At 54.4% G+C, this 13,076-nt stretch overlaps 5 protein-coding genes across 5 annotated transcripts; 4 read left to right on the top strand and 1 right to left on the bottom strand.

Moving 5' to 3' along the window:
• Positions 1 to 2,453: 2,453 nt before the first annotated feature.
• On the top strand, positions 2,454 to 4,391 carry CH63R_13467 (uncharacterized protein; the record flags this gene model as incomplete). The annotated part of the gene is made up of 1 exon (XM_018308441.1): positions 2,454 to 4,391. One exon carries the CDS (start codon positions 2,454 to 2,456, stop codon positions 4,389 to 4,391), a length of 1,938 nt encoding a protein of 645 aa, XP_018150759.1.
• Positions 4,392 to 4,469: 78 nt separating this feature from the next.
• CH63R_13466 (uncharacterized protein) lies at positions 4,470 to 6,875 on the top strand (the record flags this gene model as incomplete). The annotated part of the gene is made up of 5 exons (XM_018308440.1): positions 4,470 to 4,994; positions 5,069 to 5,413; positions 5,511 to 6,326; positions 6,433 to 6,463; positions 6,544 to 6,875. The coding sequence occupies 5 exons, from the start codon at positions 4,470 to 4,472 to the stop codon at positions 6,873 to 6,875; spliced, it is 2,049 nt and encodes a 682-aa protein (XP_018150758.1).
• Positions 6,876 to 7,289: 414 nt separating this feature from the next.
• CH63R_13465 (uncharacterized protein) lies at positions 7,290 to 8,827 on the top strand (the record flags this gene model as incomplete). The annotated part of the gene is made up of 2 exons (XM_018308439.1): positions 7,290 to 7,472; positions 7,604 to 8,827. The coding sequence occupies 2 exons, from the start codon at positions 7,290 to 7,292 to the stop codon at positions 8,825 to 8,827; spliced, it is 1,407 nt and encodes a 468-aa protein (XP_018150757.1).
• Positions 8,828 to 9,986: 1,159 nt separating this feature from the next.
• On the top strand, positions 9,987 to 11,327 carry CH63R_13464 (uncharacterized protein; the record flags this gene model as incomplete). Its single annotated transcript, XM_018308438.1, has 1 exon — positions 9,987 to 11,327. The coding sequence occupies one exon, from the start codon at positions 9,987 to 9,989 to the stop codon at positions 11,325 to 11,327; it is 1,341 nt and encodes a 446-aa protein (XP_018150756.1).
• Positions 11,328 to 11,943: 616 nt separating this feature from the next.
• CH63R_13463 (Glycosyl hydrolase family 18) lies at positions 11,944 to 12,778 on the bottom strand (the record flags this gene model as incomplete). The annotated part of the gene is made up of 2 exons (XM_018308437.1): positions 11,944 to 12,270; positions 12,413 to 12,778. The coding sequence occupies 2 exons, from the start codon at positions 12,776 to 12,778 to the stop codon at positions 11,944 to 11,946; spliced, it is 693 nt and encodes a 230-aa protein (XP_018150755.1).
• Positions 12,779 to 13,076: the final 298 nt, after the last annotated feature.

Raw genomic sequence — 13,076 nt, 5'->3', positions numbered from 1 at the left:
CTTATCTTTATCAGCAATTGCGGTGACCCAGGCACTAGAGCCGATTCCCACCAGAGCATTGAGAACCATCTTTGGATAGTGCCCGGCTGCCATCACCTCCAGACAGTACTTCGTGAAGACAACGTACAGTGAGCAACGCAGAACACGAATGACCGCCGAAACGGATTCTGCCATCGCAGAAATATTCAAGCTAATGTCGTCTTTTAGTGCTAGAAATCCTCTCAACTGCGACCGCTGGAGGTGATAAGGAAACAGTGCAAATACTAGAGCATCTCACATGCATTGATTTTCTGTCGTTGCCCTATAGTAACTTTCAAAACTTTAGATTATCAAGCTGAGAAAATTAGGCATTTAACAACCTACTGAGAAGTTGTTTTACCTGGCGAAAGTTGTTTGAGTCCACAGTGCCCAGCGCTGGTACACGAGTGCATTCTTGCTGTTGACTGTCTGATTAACAGCTTTCACTCTGATATAGAAATTGAGATCGCTGTCCTTGAACTTCTCCTAGTAGACAAGGTCGCCACGGCTGGAGCCGCCAATGGTGACATTCTTGATAGCTAGCGCTGTGCTGATGTTCATGTCATCAGTGATCTCGCCGAAAACCGAAAGCACCAGTCTTATGGGTTTTCGGGCTTGTGAATCTCGTGGCTCGCGAGGTAACCAAAAAAGCATGGAGTTGAGAACATATCTAAGCTTGTCGATGAAGCTAGGCGTGTGGGTGACAATCTAAGCGGCAAACATCGGAATTAGTAATCCAATGCACTGCAAAGCTGCCAGATCCCGTGATGGCCCTCCCATACCTGCAAGCGTCCTTAGTTCTTCCAACTTTCACTGTCCACAAGGAACGAATTACTAGCTTGCATGAGACAGCGGGACGGCACGTTGAAGGGACGGGAGTGTGATACAAAAACAGAGTACGTACCGCGGATTGCAGTTGTGTATGTTATGGTCCTGCCGGCGTCCAGGGATACGTACTCAGATCCACTACGGTCTTGTCTGTTCACCTGTCGTGTTTACATCATCCCCAGACCCAAACTGCCTACTCAATGGGACAACATACAGCAGTTGAATGACATAAGCACATTGGACTCACACAGCCGTTGCCGTTTTGGGACAATGCCAAGCCTACGATTGGGCAGCCACGAGCTAGTACAGACACGACACATGCGTCCTTCTCTTTCTCATCATGCCAACCCACGCCAGGTCTTGCTAACACACAACTTGGGGTTAGAAGCCACAAGGGAACGAAAAGAAAAGATTGGATGACCTTCCGAGATTGAGCATTATTGGCGACATCGAGAAGCAGAATAAAGCGATGGAAGGCATGGTCAAAACGGAGGAGGTGGAGGCGAGGGAGATAGGATAGGAGAGGAGAGGAGAGGAGAGGGAAGAGAACCAGACAGAAGCACGGCTGTCCAGTCTCAGATTTAATCGTTGTTACAAGCAGCCACTGATCAATTGCTAGCCAAGATAAGCAAGGAACAAAACGGCAGAAAAGCCTCCTTCATGAAAATCTTCCTGGTGTAGGTTGAGTTCTGCCACTAAACATCGGACGCCTCTTAAACCCGACATGTTTGATGTTCTCTTTTGACTCATTGACCGAGACAGGCCGGAGATGGTGTAGTCAATGCCGTTCGTGCTCTCAGCTATTCCAGGTTATTCCAGCGCTAAATCATGGTAAGTCCGTAAGTATCAGCCTTCGACAAATCTGGCTCAGAATCATTCTTCCCAAATATGGATTAAGCGCGTAAACCGTCCATTACGGGCCGTTCCCTGGAAACGGGTGGGCGTTGAGACAAAGTTGTCTCGGCCAGTGTCTCGGGAGGCTCCGGCGCCGGGAACGGTTAGAAACGACAGACCGGGACGGCTGGGGACAGCAGTGGCTTGTTCCGTGACGTGTGCGCCGCCCAAGTCAAGCTTTCCGTGTATCTGTGAAAACCGATATCAAGCATATGGTGAGATGTGTGTCTCGAAACCTCTCAGACGGAACGCTATGATCGTCGGGAAATGTCTCATGGGGACCGAACTTATGGAAAGCCTCCTCTAGTCTTGTCTCGTCCTGCAGGCGAGGTTAAGCACAAAGGCTACCAACCAGCCGCAGATGAAGTCACCGTGTTTACAAAAACACGCGCCACTATCACAGGCAAGATTTTCTCCTTGGATCGTTGCAGGATGAAGCTAGGGTACAAGGCGAAAAGGAAAGGACTCCAACAATAAACCTGCATGATCACAGTCCGGGGTGATGTAACGATAGTAGAGGGGCGCTGTCACAAGCAGACATAGTGATTTCAAGGCCGCACTTTACTTCAGCATTTTGTAAATCTCTCCCTTAGGAGCTCGCATAGATTCAAATAGTAGAAGCAGACGCGGGTTCCAAACGATATTGTTCCCGCTCAATACCATTCAACCACCATCTAAATAACCTTTTCTTAATCATTAATAACCCAACCATCATGGATAGAGTGAAGAAGTTTCTCGGTGTCCTCCAGGGACTTGGTAATTTCGACTCTGGATACTACTCTCAGAAATTGCAAAAGGCCTCCAAGTCGACCAATTGCCTGAAGTACTTTGACTATCAGGGCCCGGACGTTTCTCAGGAGGGCACCACCTTTGACGATCACGACTGTCAGGACCTCGTCAACCTCCTGGCCGCTGCCAGCATTGCGAGATGTATCGCCAACGTCTCCGACGACTATGGATTCCACAGCTCGGTGGATACCGACAAGGCCAAGGAGCTGTCCAAGAAAACGATCACAAAGCTGCTCACGCCCATGTACGGGGACCACGTCAATAACCATCTGCGCTCCAGCGGCATGCCCACCCTTCAGCAGCTGCGGGAGGAGGAGGGCTTCCTAGACAACTATCACAAGCTCCTTCTGGCTCCACCTTTTGACCACAATGCTCTCAGCCGGAACGTCAGCCGCGACTACACCATCGCCCTTTTGTTCTGCTACGAGTACCTCAAGCACGGGCCGGGTTTCAGCATGACCGAGGTGCTCAGTGCCGAGAGTGAGGACATGAAGCACTGGGTGGCTGTCTTTCGTGGCTGGATCGAACAGTCACAGAGCGAGGCCTTCCGCAAGGCCAACCCAGACTTCCGTATCGAACAGATGCTCCGCAACGTCGGCGGCGTACTCGCCCTGGACGGGTACCCCGACGCGACCACGCGGCAGGTGGCCGAGCATCTGAAGGACCGCATCGTCGGCGACATAGTGAGGTGGGAGATCCAGGACGACATCGACCAGTATGAGATCCTGGGCCAGACCGTCTGGGCTTCGTGGGATTCGGCGACAAACGACTACCAGAGCGCCGCCGTGCAGGCGGTGAACAATGTCAGGGAGACCACCAAGGTTGTGCCAACCTTCACGCGCGTGCCGGCGCCGACGCAGGTGACGAGCACCTTTGGCGAGTCTGTCGACCAGTACATGACGGCGTTCTGGGGGACGTCGCTCTTCAAGGCGCGCGCCGGCAACCGCGTGCGTAGCCAGTGGCTCAGGCCCAACATGTTTGGCGGGTGCTTCCGGCCGGGGACGCAGGTGATCGTCGCCTCGGGAACCAAAAACATTGAGGATCTCGTTGAAGGCGACCGCGTGCTGACCCGGGGCGGCGCCGAGCCGCAGTGGGGCCTGTGCTCGGATGAAACGGTCCGGCAGCCGGCCACCGTCGGTGACGGAGGCGGAGACGGGGACAGGGTCCAACTATACGGATTCAACGGCGAGCGCCCATTTGCGTCGGCCAACCATGTCTTCCACACAACGACGGGTCTGCGGGCTTTGGACCCGGACGGTGCGCGCAGGGAGAACCCGTGGCTCGAGGTAGGCTACCTGCGCGTCGGCCACCAGCTGATCCGGACTGAGACCGGCGCGAGCTACGGCCCCGTAACGGTCGAGTCAATCGGAAGCGAGGAGGCCGACTGTAGTCACATCCACGGTGTTCACCTCCGCGAAGGCCTGCGCAGCTACCACGCCAACGGCTACCTGGTCCACCTCAACTACCCGGACATTACGGCCAAGAGCATCTCTGACACGCTGCGCGCCGTCGAACCGGCAGAAAAGATGAACATGCTGGCGCAGTTCCGCGAGCTGCAGCCTCTGTTCGAGCGGTTCGGTGGGTCGACGCTTATGGACGCCCTCGAGGGCCAGCTGCTGGACTCGTACACGAGCAAGAACCCGCTGGTGCTGGTCAGCGTGCCGGCCAACAATGCCAAGCTTCGGCCGCATGTGAAGCAGCTGCATTGGAAGTGGAACCTGCAGGACGACGGCGAAGAGCCGACAGCCCATCCCGAGTCTGTCTTCCCGTCCGTCTCTGTCTTTGAGGGCGTGCTCGCTGTGGACGGCGTCTACTGCGAAGCCGCGATGCTCAAAGACTGCACGCTCGCCTGGTCCCGCTAGGTGTCCGGGACTGAGAGCGGCGGCGGCACAAGGGACTGCTGCTGGGAGCACGGCGTCCTGTATCTGGACGACGCGCTCATGATCGCGCAGGGAAGCGTCTTCTACGGCTCCGACGCCGAGTCGTTCGACGAGGCGCAGGCTCGGCGCGTGATCGTGTACCCGACGCAGAAGACGCTGCCGCCGGCTCTTGTGGCAGAGAACCTTGTCACGGACCCCCGCGCCCAGGTGCTCCTCGGTGGGAGCTCGGGCGGCGCCGTCGGCCCTATGGCCCTGTCCAAGGCGGGCACGTTCTCCGTGTCGGAACTCGACGCCGCCGCCGGGAAGCCCACTGTAATGCTGTCCCTCCCGAGTAATGCGGACGAACACCCCTGGGCTCCGAGCATGGATATGGGCATGATGAGTAGCATGAGCATCAACATCAACATGGCAAGCATGAACCCTGGGGTCACAACAGCTTCATCTCCTGCGACGGGAGAGGCCTGGGAGCATCTCGATACGTACGCGCTAGCGTACGACAAGTCGGAGTGGTCGGACAAGGACGCGTCGGTCCAGGACTCGGCACCGTATCTCGATGTGACCACGGCCATGCACGGCGAGAGCAAGGTGAGAGAGACAAAGCAACATCGTCCCAAGGACATGTGATACACACTGGTGTTGATACTGACAACTTTTGCAAGATCTTCGCATCCCGCATCCCGCTCATCGACCAGATCCGCGACGCGGCGTACGCCCAGGCGCAGACGTCGCACAACTTTGCCCGCGTGGACGAGTTTTACACGTGTTTCCACACGATCCATCCGGTCTCGCACAACACCGTGTACGAGTTCCGCTGCACCCGGCCCCAGCTAATTGCGCAGCAGGCCGACGGCTGGGACCCGGCGCGGCCCAGCTACGAGAACCTCACCTTCAACAACCTCGGCCTAACGGGCGTCACGTTACCGTTCGTCTTCTCCGTCATGAGAATCGAGTTGGGCTCCGACGCCATGGACGTCACCGGAATCGTCCGGAAGTTTGATCCCAAGGTATGGCCCGCAGCCACCCTGTGACTCTGTGGTTCACTTGTGTCTCTTGTGAAGAGGACAAATGGAGAATGGATTGCTGATAGTTCGAGGGGTATAGATGCTGGGCGAGGAGGGCAAGCGGCACCGAGTCCTCGGGGAATGGACCGACACGCCGACGATTGCTGTGCGGTCCATCCTCGCCAGCAGCACCGCGGGGAGCTTCGTCGGCGCCCCGATCACGTTGATGGCAACGGCACATACCGAGGTCTCACCCAAATTGTATGCGATGGCAACGGTAGCCGCCGCACAGCCGGTGACGCAAGACGAGAGGGCCGGCGCCAAACAGCTGAGCGAGATGAAGATGCCCTCCGAACTGCAGGACCAGACGCAGAGGCTCATCTACCGCGTGATGCTGTACCACATGTCGGACCACGACCGTGAAATGTTCGTCGGCGTCTCGAAGCCCTTGGTCAGCGACGACGGCGGCGACACGGTGCCGGCGGAGCTGGGCCCCAACCTCGAGGCCGGACTGCGGACATGGGTGACAGACAAGTATACCAAGGCGTGGCTCGCACAACGCATCTCCACCATCGCGGACACAAACAAGGACGCCTTCCGCAAGCAGCTCAGCGTCGGCCAGCGAAAGAAGTTGCGGTACTGGTGGGATGGTAAGGGCCCGAGTTGCATGAGCAAGGACGACTACTATAGCCGCCTCAACGAGAAGGCCGCCCAGTTCACCCTTCTCCGGCTGCTCCCCCAGCTGCGGAACTACAAGAACGACCCTTCCATGGGCACGACGAGCGCAGGAAGGGGAAAGGTTGCGACCACGGGTCTCAACGGCGGGAAGCGGTGGGCGGCCGCCCTCTACAACATGTTCGGCATCGGACCGGCGCTAAATCAAATGGTGCAGACACTGGGGAGTGCATCGAACTCGGTTCGTACTTATTCCAACTTTCCAGACCTTGACAGGCATCTGGAATTTTTTCGTATGGTTTTCTTTTCTTTTCTTTTCATTTGGCTAACATAACGATCGCCAAAAGGAAAGCAACATGTTGCAGAGGATTGGGAACAGTAAGTTTCTACGTTTCCCTCTCCCCCTTTGTGTGTGCACACCCGCGTAGATGTAGGCTGACGATCCCGCGATGCCACAGTCATGCAGGCCCTGGACCCGATCGCAATAGCCGTCAAGGGCGCGGGATGGACCGATGCCGAGAGGCCTCTGTGTATGAGGCTGACAGAGAACGTTAGGAAGAAGTGCACCCAGCTGCGTATAAACATGCCTTACGTGGGCTCTTCCTACGACCCCGTCATCCAGGACGAGTATCAGTTCCTACACGACGCCATGAAGCAGTTGTGGGTGAACCTGTTGGAGGGAAAAGAGGGCTTCGGTGACGAGATCACGAAGAAAGTGCGGGACGACATGCAGAACTTGATGGACGAGATAGGTGTCGACAAGTCCTGGGAGGCATCGAAGAAGGCGTAAGCATACCCCCCTTCGTATCTACATCTGTGGCGAGCCGCCCATCGACTAACCAACATTTCTCTCTCCCCATGACCAGTCAGTTTGGTGTAGAATTCCTCGAGCAGACGATCAGGACAGGTGCGGCAATCTCCAGAGCCAACACGCAGTTCTCACTCGGTACCAAAATCGGCGAGACGTGGGCCGGCTTCAGGGGCAAAGGCGCAGTTGCCGCCGTTGCCGTCGCTGACTACTCGACAACGGCGACTCTGAAGAATATCAAGGACGAAGTGAAGGCAGCAAAAATCAAAGCCTTTGCATACTCGAGTATGGTGATCAGCACTGTAAGTACGGCGGCGGTGGCTCCCCTTTTAACGATTTCAACAAGGGCACAGGAATGACTGGCTGACGCGGCTGCAAAAGCTCGGCCTGTATATCATGACAGCCATCACCGCGTTCAAGGGATGGACGAGTCTCAGTCCAGCTGATCGAGCCAAGCTCGTTCTCGGGGCCGTTCAACAGGCTGTGTTCACGCTCAAGTCCGGCGGACAGGCATTCAAGTCGATCCTGGACTTTAGAGCGGGCAAGCAGCGTTTCCTCGCGGCCGCGGCGGCAGAAGCGGTAGGTCGACATCCCAACACCATTAACTAAATGCCCCAGAGTGTTTTCTATTATTCCCATTTCGCTTGAAGAGACGTCGGCAGAAGGTAGCTTCACTTCCGCATTGTGCTGACACCATATGCTACATATAGGCGACAACGACGGACATGAAGATCGCCGAGGAGGAGATGGCAGACTTCTTCGGCGAGGAGAACCTCATCGACCCCGAGATGCGGCTCAACGAAAAGGTCAACTCATTGGGCAAGAGCGAATTCCTGGAGTTCGAGGCCCGCGAGACCAGAATTGAGCTGGAGCGCTACAAGGAGCGGGCGACCGTCGAGACTATCGAGCAGAAGGAGCAACTCGCCCCGCTGTCGGAAGACGGCGGAGTGTCGGAGCTCGGGACGGGGTCGGCGGACGGGTCCGCCAAGTACAATTGGAAGGCCAACATGTTCCAGTCGGCCATGGTCATCATCGGTGCCGCCATTGTCGTCGCCATGTGCTTCGCGCTGTACCAGAACTGGGGCAGGCAGAACTGGACCGACCGCATCATGGGCATCGCCAACATTGCCGTGCAAGCCCTCAGCGTCATCGTCGAGGGCGTCGCCCTGTTCGTCGATTTCGGCTTCACAATCGTCAGCACCACCATTACCAGCTCCATCATGGCCGTTTGCGCCTGGGCCGGGCCGATCCTGGCTATTGTCGGGCTCGTTCTCATGATCGTCGCCATGATCATCATGGCGGTGAAGCCACGACCGCTCACCGACACGGAACATTGGATGGTTGACAAAGGTTTTCCTTTTGTTGACAAGACACTCTCGGATCCTCCGGGGTCCCAGCTCACCTGGGAGTTCTCCTCCGACAGGTTTGCCGCTAACAGCGCCTCGCAGCGGCTTGACATCACTGGAAAGAATATCAGCTCGGAGAACGTCAGCATCATCAGGGCGTTCACGAACATCACAACGGGTACGTCCAAGTCGAGTCTGTTCGCCGACGACGCCTTCCAGGAATCGTCCGAGACGGGGACAGCGACAGGCCGATTCTCACTCGAGGCGTCCTCAGACGCAGTCAAGAAGGCGCTCGAATTCAAGTATGTCGTCGGCACCCCCAGCTACGGCGACGTACACAGCGAGACCAAGGAGACGGACAAGCAGACGCCCTACACGCTCTCCGTTCACCCTGTTCAAGGGACTACCGTGGACATTCAGGGAAATGAGAAGCCGGGAAGCATAACGTTGAAGCCAGGCGAGTGGCTGCGCATTGTGCTACAGGGGAAGACAGGGGATAAATACGCCAATGGCTTCTACCTAGAAGTTAGAGAGGACTGGGAGGATGGTGACTCGGTTGCTTCAGCGCAGTACATCAACCGTAGCTAAAGACGAGACAACCATATCTTTCTAGGTAGTCTTATCAACAAGCCTCTACTATTGGTTGCCAAGGAGTGAGTGCTAGCGAGTTTAATAAACATTTGAAAAGCCAACTGCCTGCATGTTACTTCATTAGTTGAGGTGGAATAAAATCCCGCAGCAGACGACTTACTAAGGCGTCTCTACGTTGGGTGATACGTGCGTTCTATGCAGAAGGGTGTTCCAGAACTCAACGTCTGCTAGACAGAATTGGGCTTCTTCGTCGACGATTCGACGGTTGCACAAGTGGATTCCTCGCCTCGCTTTTGCTTAGGCTAACTCTACGTGGTAGACCTATCTGACTCTGGGGAAGATGCAAGACTGTTCATTGTGTCAGCAGTTGACACATGCGCCACTGTCTGCAGACCCGCGTCGACTTTTCTTCTTGTAACACTTATTGCAAGCATCTTGAAATAGAGTCTATATAGTTGTGGGCAGGACACTATTTAGAGGTGGTTTGGTGATATTCTCCAAGGATATTATGGCCCCAAAACCAACTGACGCTGTATTCATAACACGAACGACGCTGTCAGACTCGCTTGGACTTATCGGTGCCGAGCCCCGCTTGCAGTCGATTGAACGCATGGTACGATACATAGTTGAACATCAAAGATATGACTCATTACCTTGGCGTGAAACAGAAATCTCCAACAGGTACGTCGACGCACCCGATACCAAAGGCCGCACAGTGTGTCATACACCGACGTGTGCTCATGGCCATTTCTCGCCTACATTCCTATGATCGGTTCCAATTGTTTAGTTTCTAGCCGGCGTAGGGCGTATTCGCCAAAGTGTCGTCATGATTGGTTGCGACTTTTACGGAATATGAGCTAATTGTGCTCCTCCTTGCCTATTGCAGCCAGCAGAACGATGCATATTGAAGTACGCCTTTCGCCTTGGGGACCCCCCTCGCTTCCGCTTACATATATAGCCGCTCTTGCACATCACCAAGGAAAGATTTTGGGTGGCGATTGGTATTGACTCCAGTTACCCTCGCCCTTGTCTTCCCCGCAGCTCACCATGTAAATACTCAACTCACCATATATCAGAGAGCGTCACTGACTTTGTTTAAACCCTAGCGGTTAAAGTAAGACTGCCGATACCAAGAATTACCATCATCTGTGTCGCAATGGCTCAGGATGCCAGGAGCATGGCCTCGAAGTGCCCTTTGGAAAATCTGCCGAATGACGTATCGGTGGCACTGTTGTCAGCATCAACATCCTTTAGGGGCCTTCACGCAATCATCCGAGCTTCACCTAAGCTATACCGCTGCTTTGTTTTATTCAAGAGAAGCATCCTCATAAACATTCTCCTCAATGATCTAGGCCCCGTCATCAGAGATGCTGTCGCTCTGTCTATCACTCCACAAGTAGGATGGGATTCAACACATGATTACGAAGGGGCCAGTCAAGCGATTGAGAGATATCAATCCTTACCAGCTGGCCTGAAGTCGACAACGGGTCTTACCATCGAGAGTGTTATCAGTATCATTCGGTTCCAGTACGTAGTCGACTTCTTCATTAGAGAGTATACGTCGTGGAGATTCCCAGTGCTGCGGAGGGCCCACCCAGACGCAGCCGTATCATTGAGCAATGTCGAGCGACAGCGTCTGGCACAGGCATTCTTTCGGTACCAACTTCTCAATCGCATCCATCCAGAGCTCTCGCACAAGGAAACAGACAATCGAGTGCTGCAAGCCTTTCTAGGGCAATTCTCTGCCTGGGAGGTACAGCAATTGGTCTGCGCCCACATTTTTGCCTACAAGCTGTGCAATGCGATGGCCGGCTTCAAACCTGTTGTCATTGACCCGCATGCCCCAGATTATCGTCGTCGGGAAACAATGTTTTACGAAAGTCACACACAGGATCTTGCCCTTTTGCGGGAAAAGTTAGAATCGGTATACGCTGCGCTAGTCGACAACCCACGAGAGTTGGAATCTTTAAGAAGACAGCTAGCAAGACCCGACAGTTGTCACTCCAGAATCAGCTTTCTAGAGAGCAGTCATTGTTGGACGCAAGATCAAGGCGGCTTTGGCTACTCCGACCCGACTTTCAGGCATGCCATCTGGGAGGGAGAAACCTCGGATGATTGTCACCGTCGTGAGCTTGAAATGCCACCCATTGTGTACGGAATGACTGTCACAGATCCACCCTTCGGATGGGTTGATGCTCTTGACGGACTTAACTGCTCCCGATGGGGAGTGGAACTCTACAAGCAGTTCCCGCACAGCCGTGGCACCGGAATAAGCTACAGCGACAACAACGGCTGGCCAGAACGACGGAAAAAGGTGGCTCGTTGGTGGTGGATGGGATTTTTGTTCTGGGACAAAGACCGAGTCGATCTGTTGAAGTCAGCGCTTCCTGATTACGGGACAGGTTGGCTGCCCCTCATCTGGGATTACAGCGTTACCTTGTCTGATGAGCTTGGAGTGGCATTTGATTGGGTTTTGAGAAGGCCGAACTGCACCTAGCTATTAGAACTAGGTACTTTATTAACCCAAATCAATTAGATATGCTGTTCTGGTCCGGAAACAGACATCATTCAAGCAAGACTGCTACTCAGAAGAAGAGAAAACATATCGCGGTGCTATGAATAAGGGTTGGTAAAGGGTTCCATGTGTCAAAAGCTACCTAGAGAATGGCAAAAACTTTGAATAAGAGCGTCTGTTCGGGCAAAAGGGGGTAGAATCCCTCACACAGATTCTAACTTGGACGGTAGAGAAAGTCTGCTAGAAAGCGACAATGACGCAAAGTCTTATCCCTTGAGTGAATATGTAAATGAATGGGAATGTCTAAGAAAACCATGACTCGTTTGACGCAAGCTCAGGAATCTCACGCTTCATGTTCTTGAAATCACAGTTGTGGTCTCTGTATGTCTATGTTGTGTCATAATAAGCTGCAAGCAAAGACCGCACGCCCGCATTTTGCCCTATTAAGAGGTAACATAAGCCAATGCACGCGACAACATGCGTCGAATGCGCCTGGTCAGTTGCAAAAGAATCCGAGGGGATGCTAAGGGCAGTACATGGTCCATGGAACAAAAGGGAATAAACTTGAGATCGTACTTGTGGTCTTTTGCCGAGATGTCTACATAAATCGGGTATTGCGCGTTGTACTTCTTCTCTCATAGTTGATTAAGTTGAAGTGGACCATCATGCTGTTGCTGCCCCCCCGAGCGACGGTTTGCTCCTTATTGCACTGTCTGAGACCCCAGAAACTGCAATTGGACTTTCCCTTGCAAGTCTCGATACCGTCCTCTTTGACGGTAATTGTGATGTCAATGCCGGACGCCCCGCCTGCGTAGATGTTCATCATTGCCTCGAGGCAGGGCACCTGGACAACACGGGCACAGTAGCCGCTGGCGCAAAACAGGAGGTAGTCGCAACCGCCGTTACCAGGGCTGCCACAACCGACCTGTCCCAACCAAACGCACATGGCTTGGTTGGGACACAAAGATTGTAAGTGTTGCAGGCTTCGCGACCGCCACTCCCGTTGCAGATCGTTGACGTGGTGTACGAGGAACAGCCTTCGCCGCTGTACGGAACGCTTACGGAACGGTGCCTCCAGTGATGATTGATCCAGTAAGCGTGGGAAGGCCGGCCGGCGCGTCGTCTCCGGCAGTCGTCATGGGCCCACGGGTGGTTGGGCTGCCGCGAGTGGTCGGGTTCCTGGTTGTGGTTTGTGTGGGGCCGATCCGTTGTTGGCTTGTGCGCCGGTCCAGCGGATCCCAGTAGTCCGGCGGATAGCCAGTGGGGCCCGGCACGCAGTAGTGTCCACGACAGAGAACGCCGCACCCAGAGTTGCAGGTAGGTGATGGAGGTCCCGGCTGGTAGGTAATGGGATCGCCGATGCCTGGATTGTTGGCCCCCTCGTCGCCCCCAGGCAACTCACATGCCTTGCCGCCACCTTCCTGTCGCTTCATCACTCTTGAGCAAGAAGAGCCCCCTGGTGTCAAGTTCTCAATCTTGCCCTTGGGACATTAAACGAAAGCCAGGTCTTGGAGGTGAGCATTGATACCTACGCTCTGGGTATGTTCGATCCAAGGATAAAAAGCTGGGTGATTGATGCCGGTTCTCAGTTCGAGATACTGTTAGGAACAGATGCAGAGCAGGCCAAGGTGGCCTGGCTTGTTCAAGCTCCAAAGGAGATTACCTGAGTTCATCAGTCAACAAGTAGTTAATCTTACTAAGTAGACTGTTTTTTGTTCTATCAGGTTAGTG

Source organism: Colletotrichum higginsianum, chromosome 10 (genome assembly GCF_001672515.1).
Source record: "Colletotrichum higginsianum IMI 349063 chromosome 10, whole genome shotgun sequence".
Lineage (NCBI taxonomy): Eukaryota > Fungi > Ascomycota > Sordariomycetes > Glomerellales > Glomerellaceae > Colletotrichum > Colletotrichum higginsianum.
The sequence above is the reverse complement of the archived record's forward strand: the minus strand, read 5'-3'. Positions and strand labels throughout refer to the sequence as shown.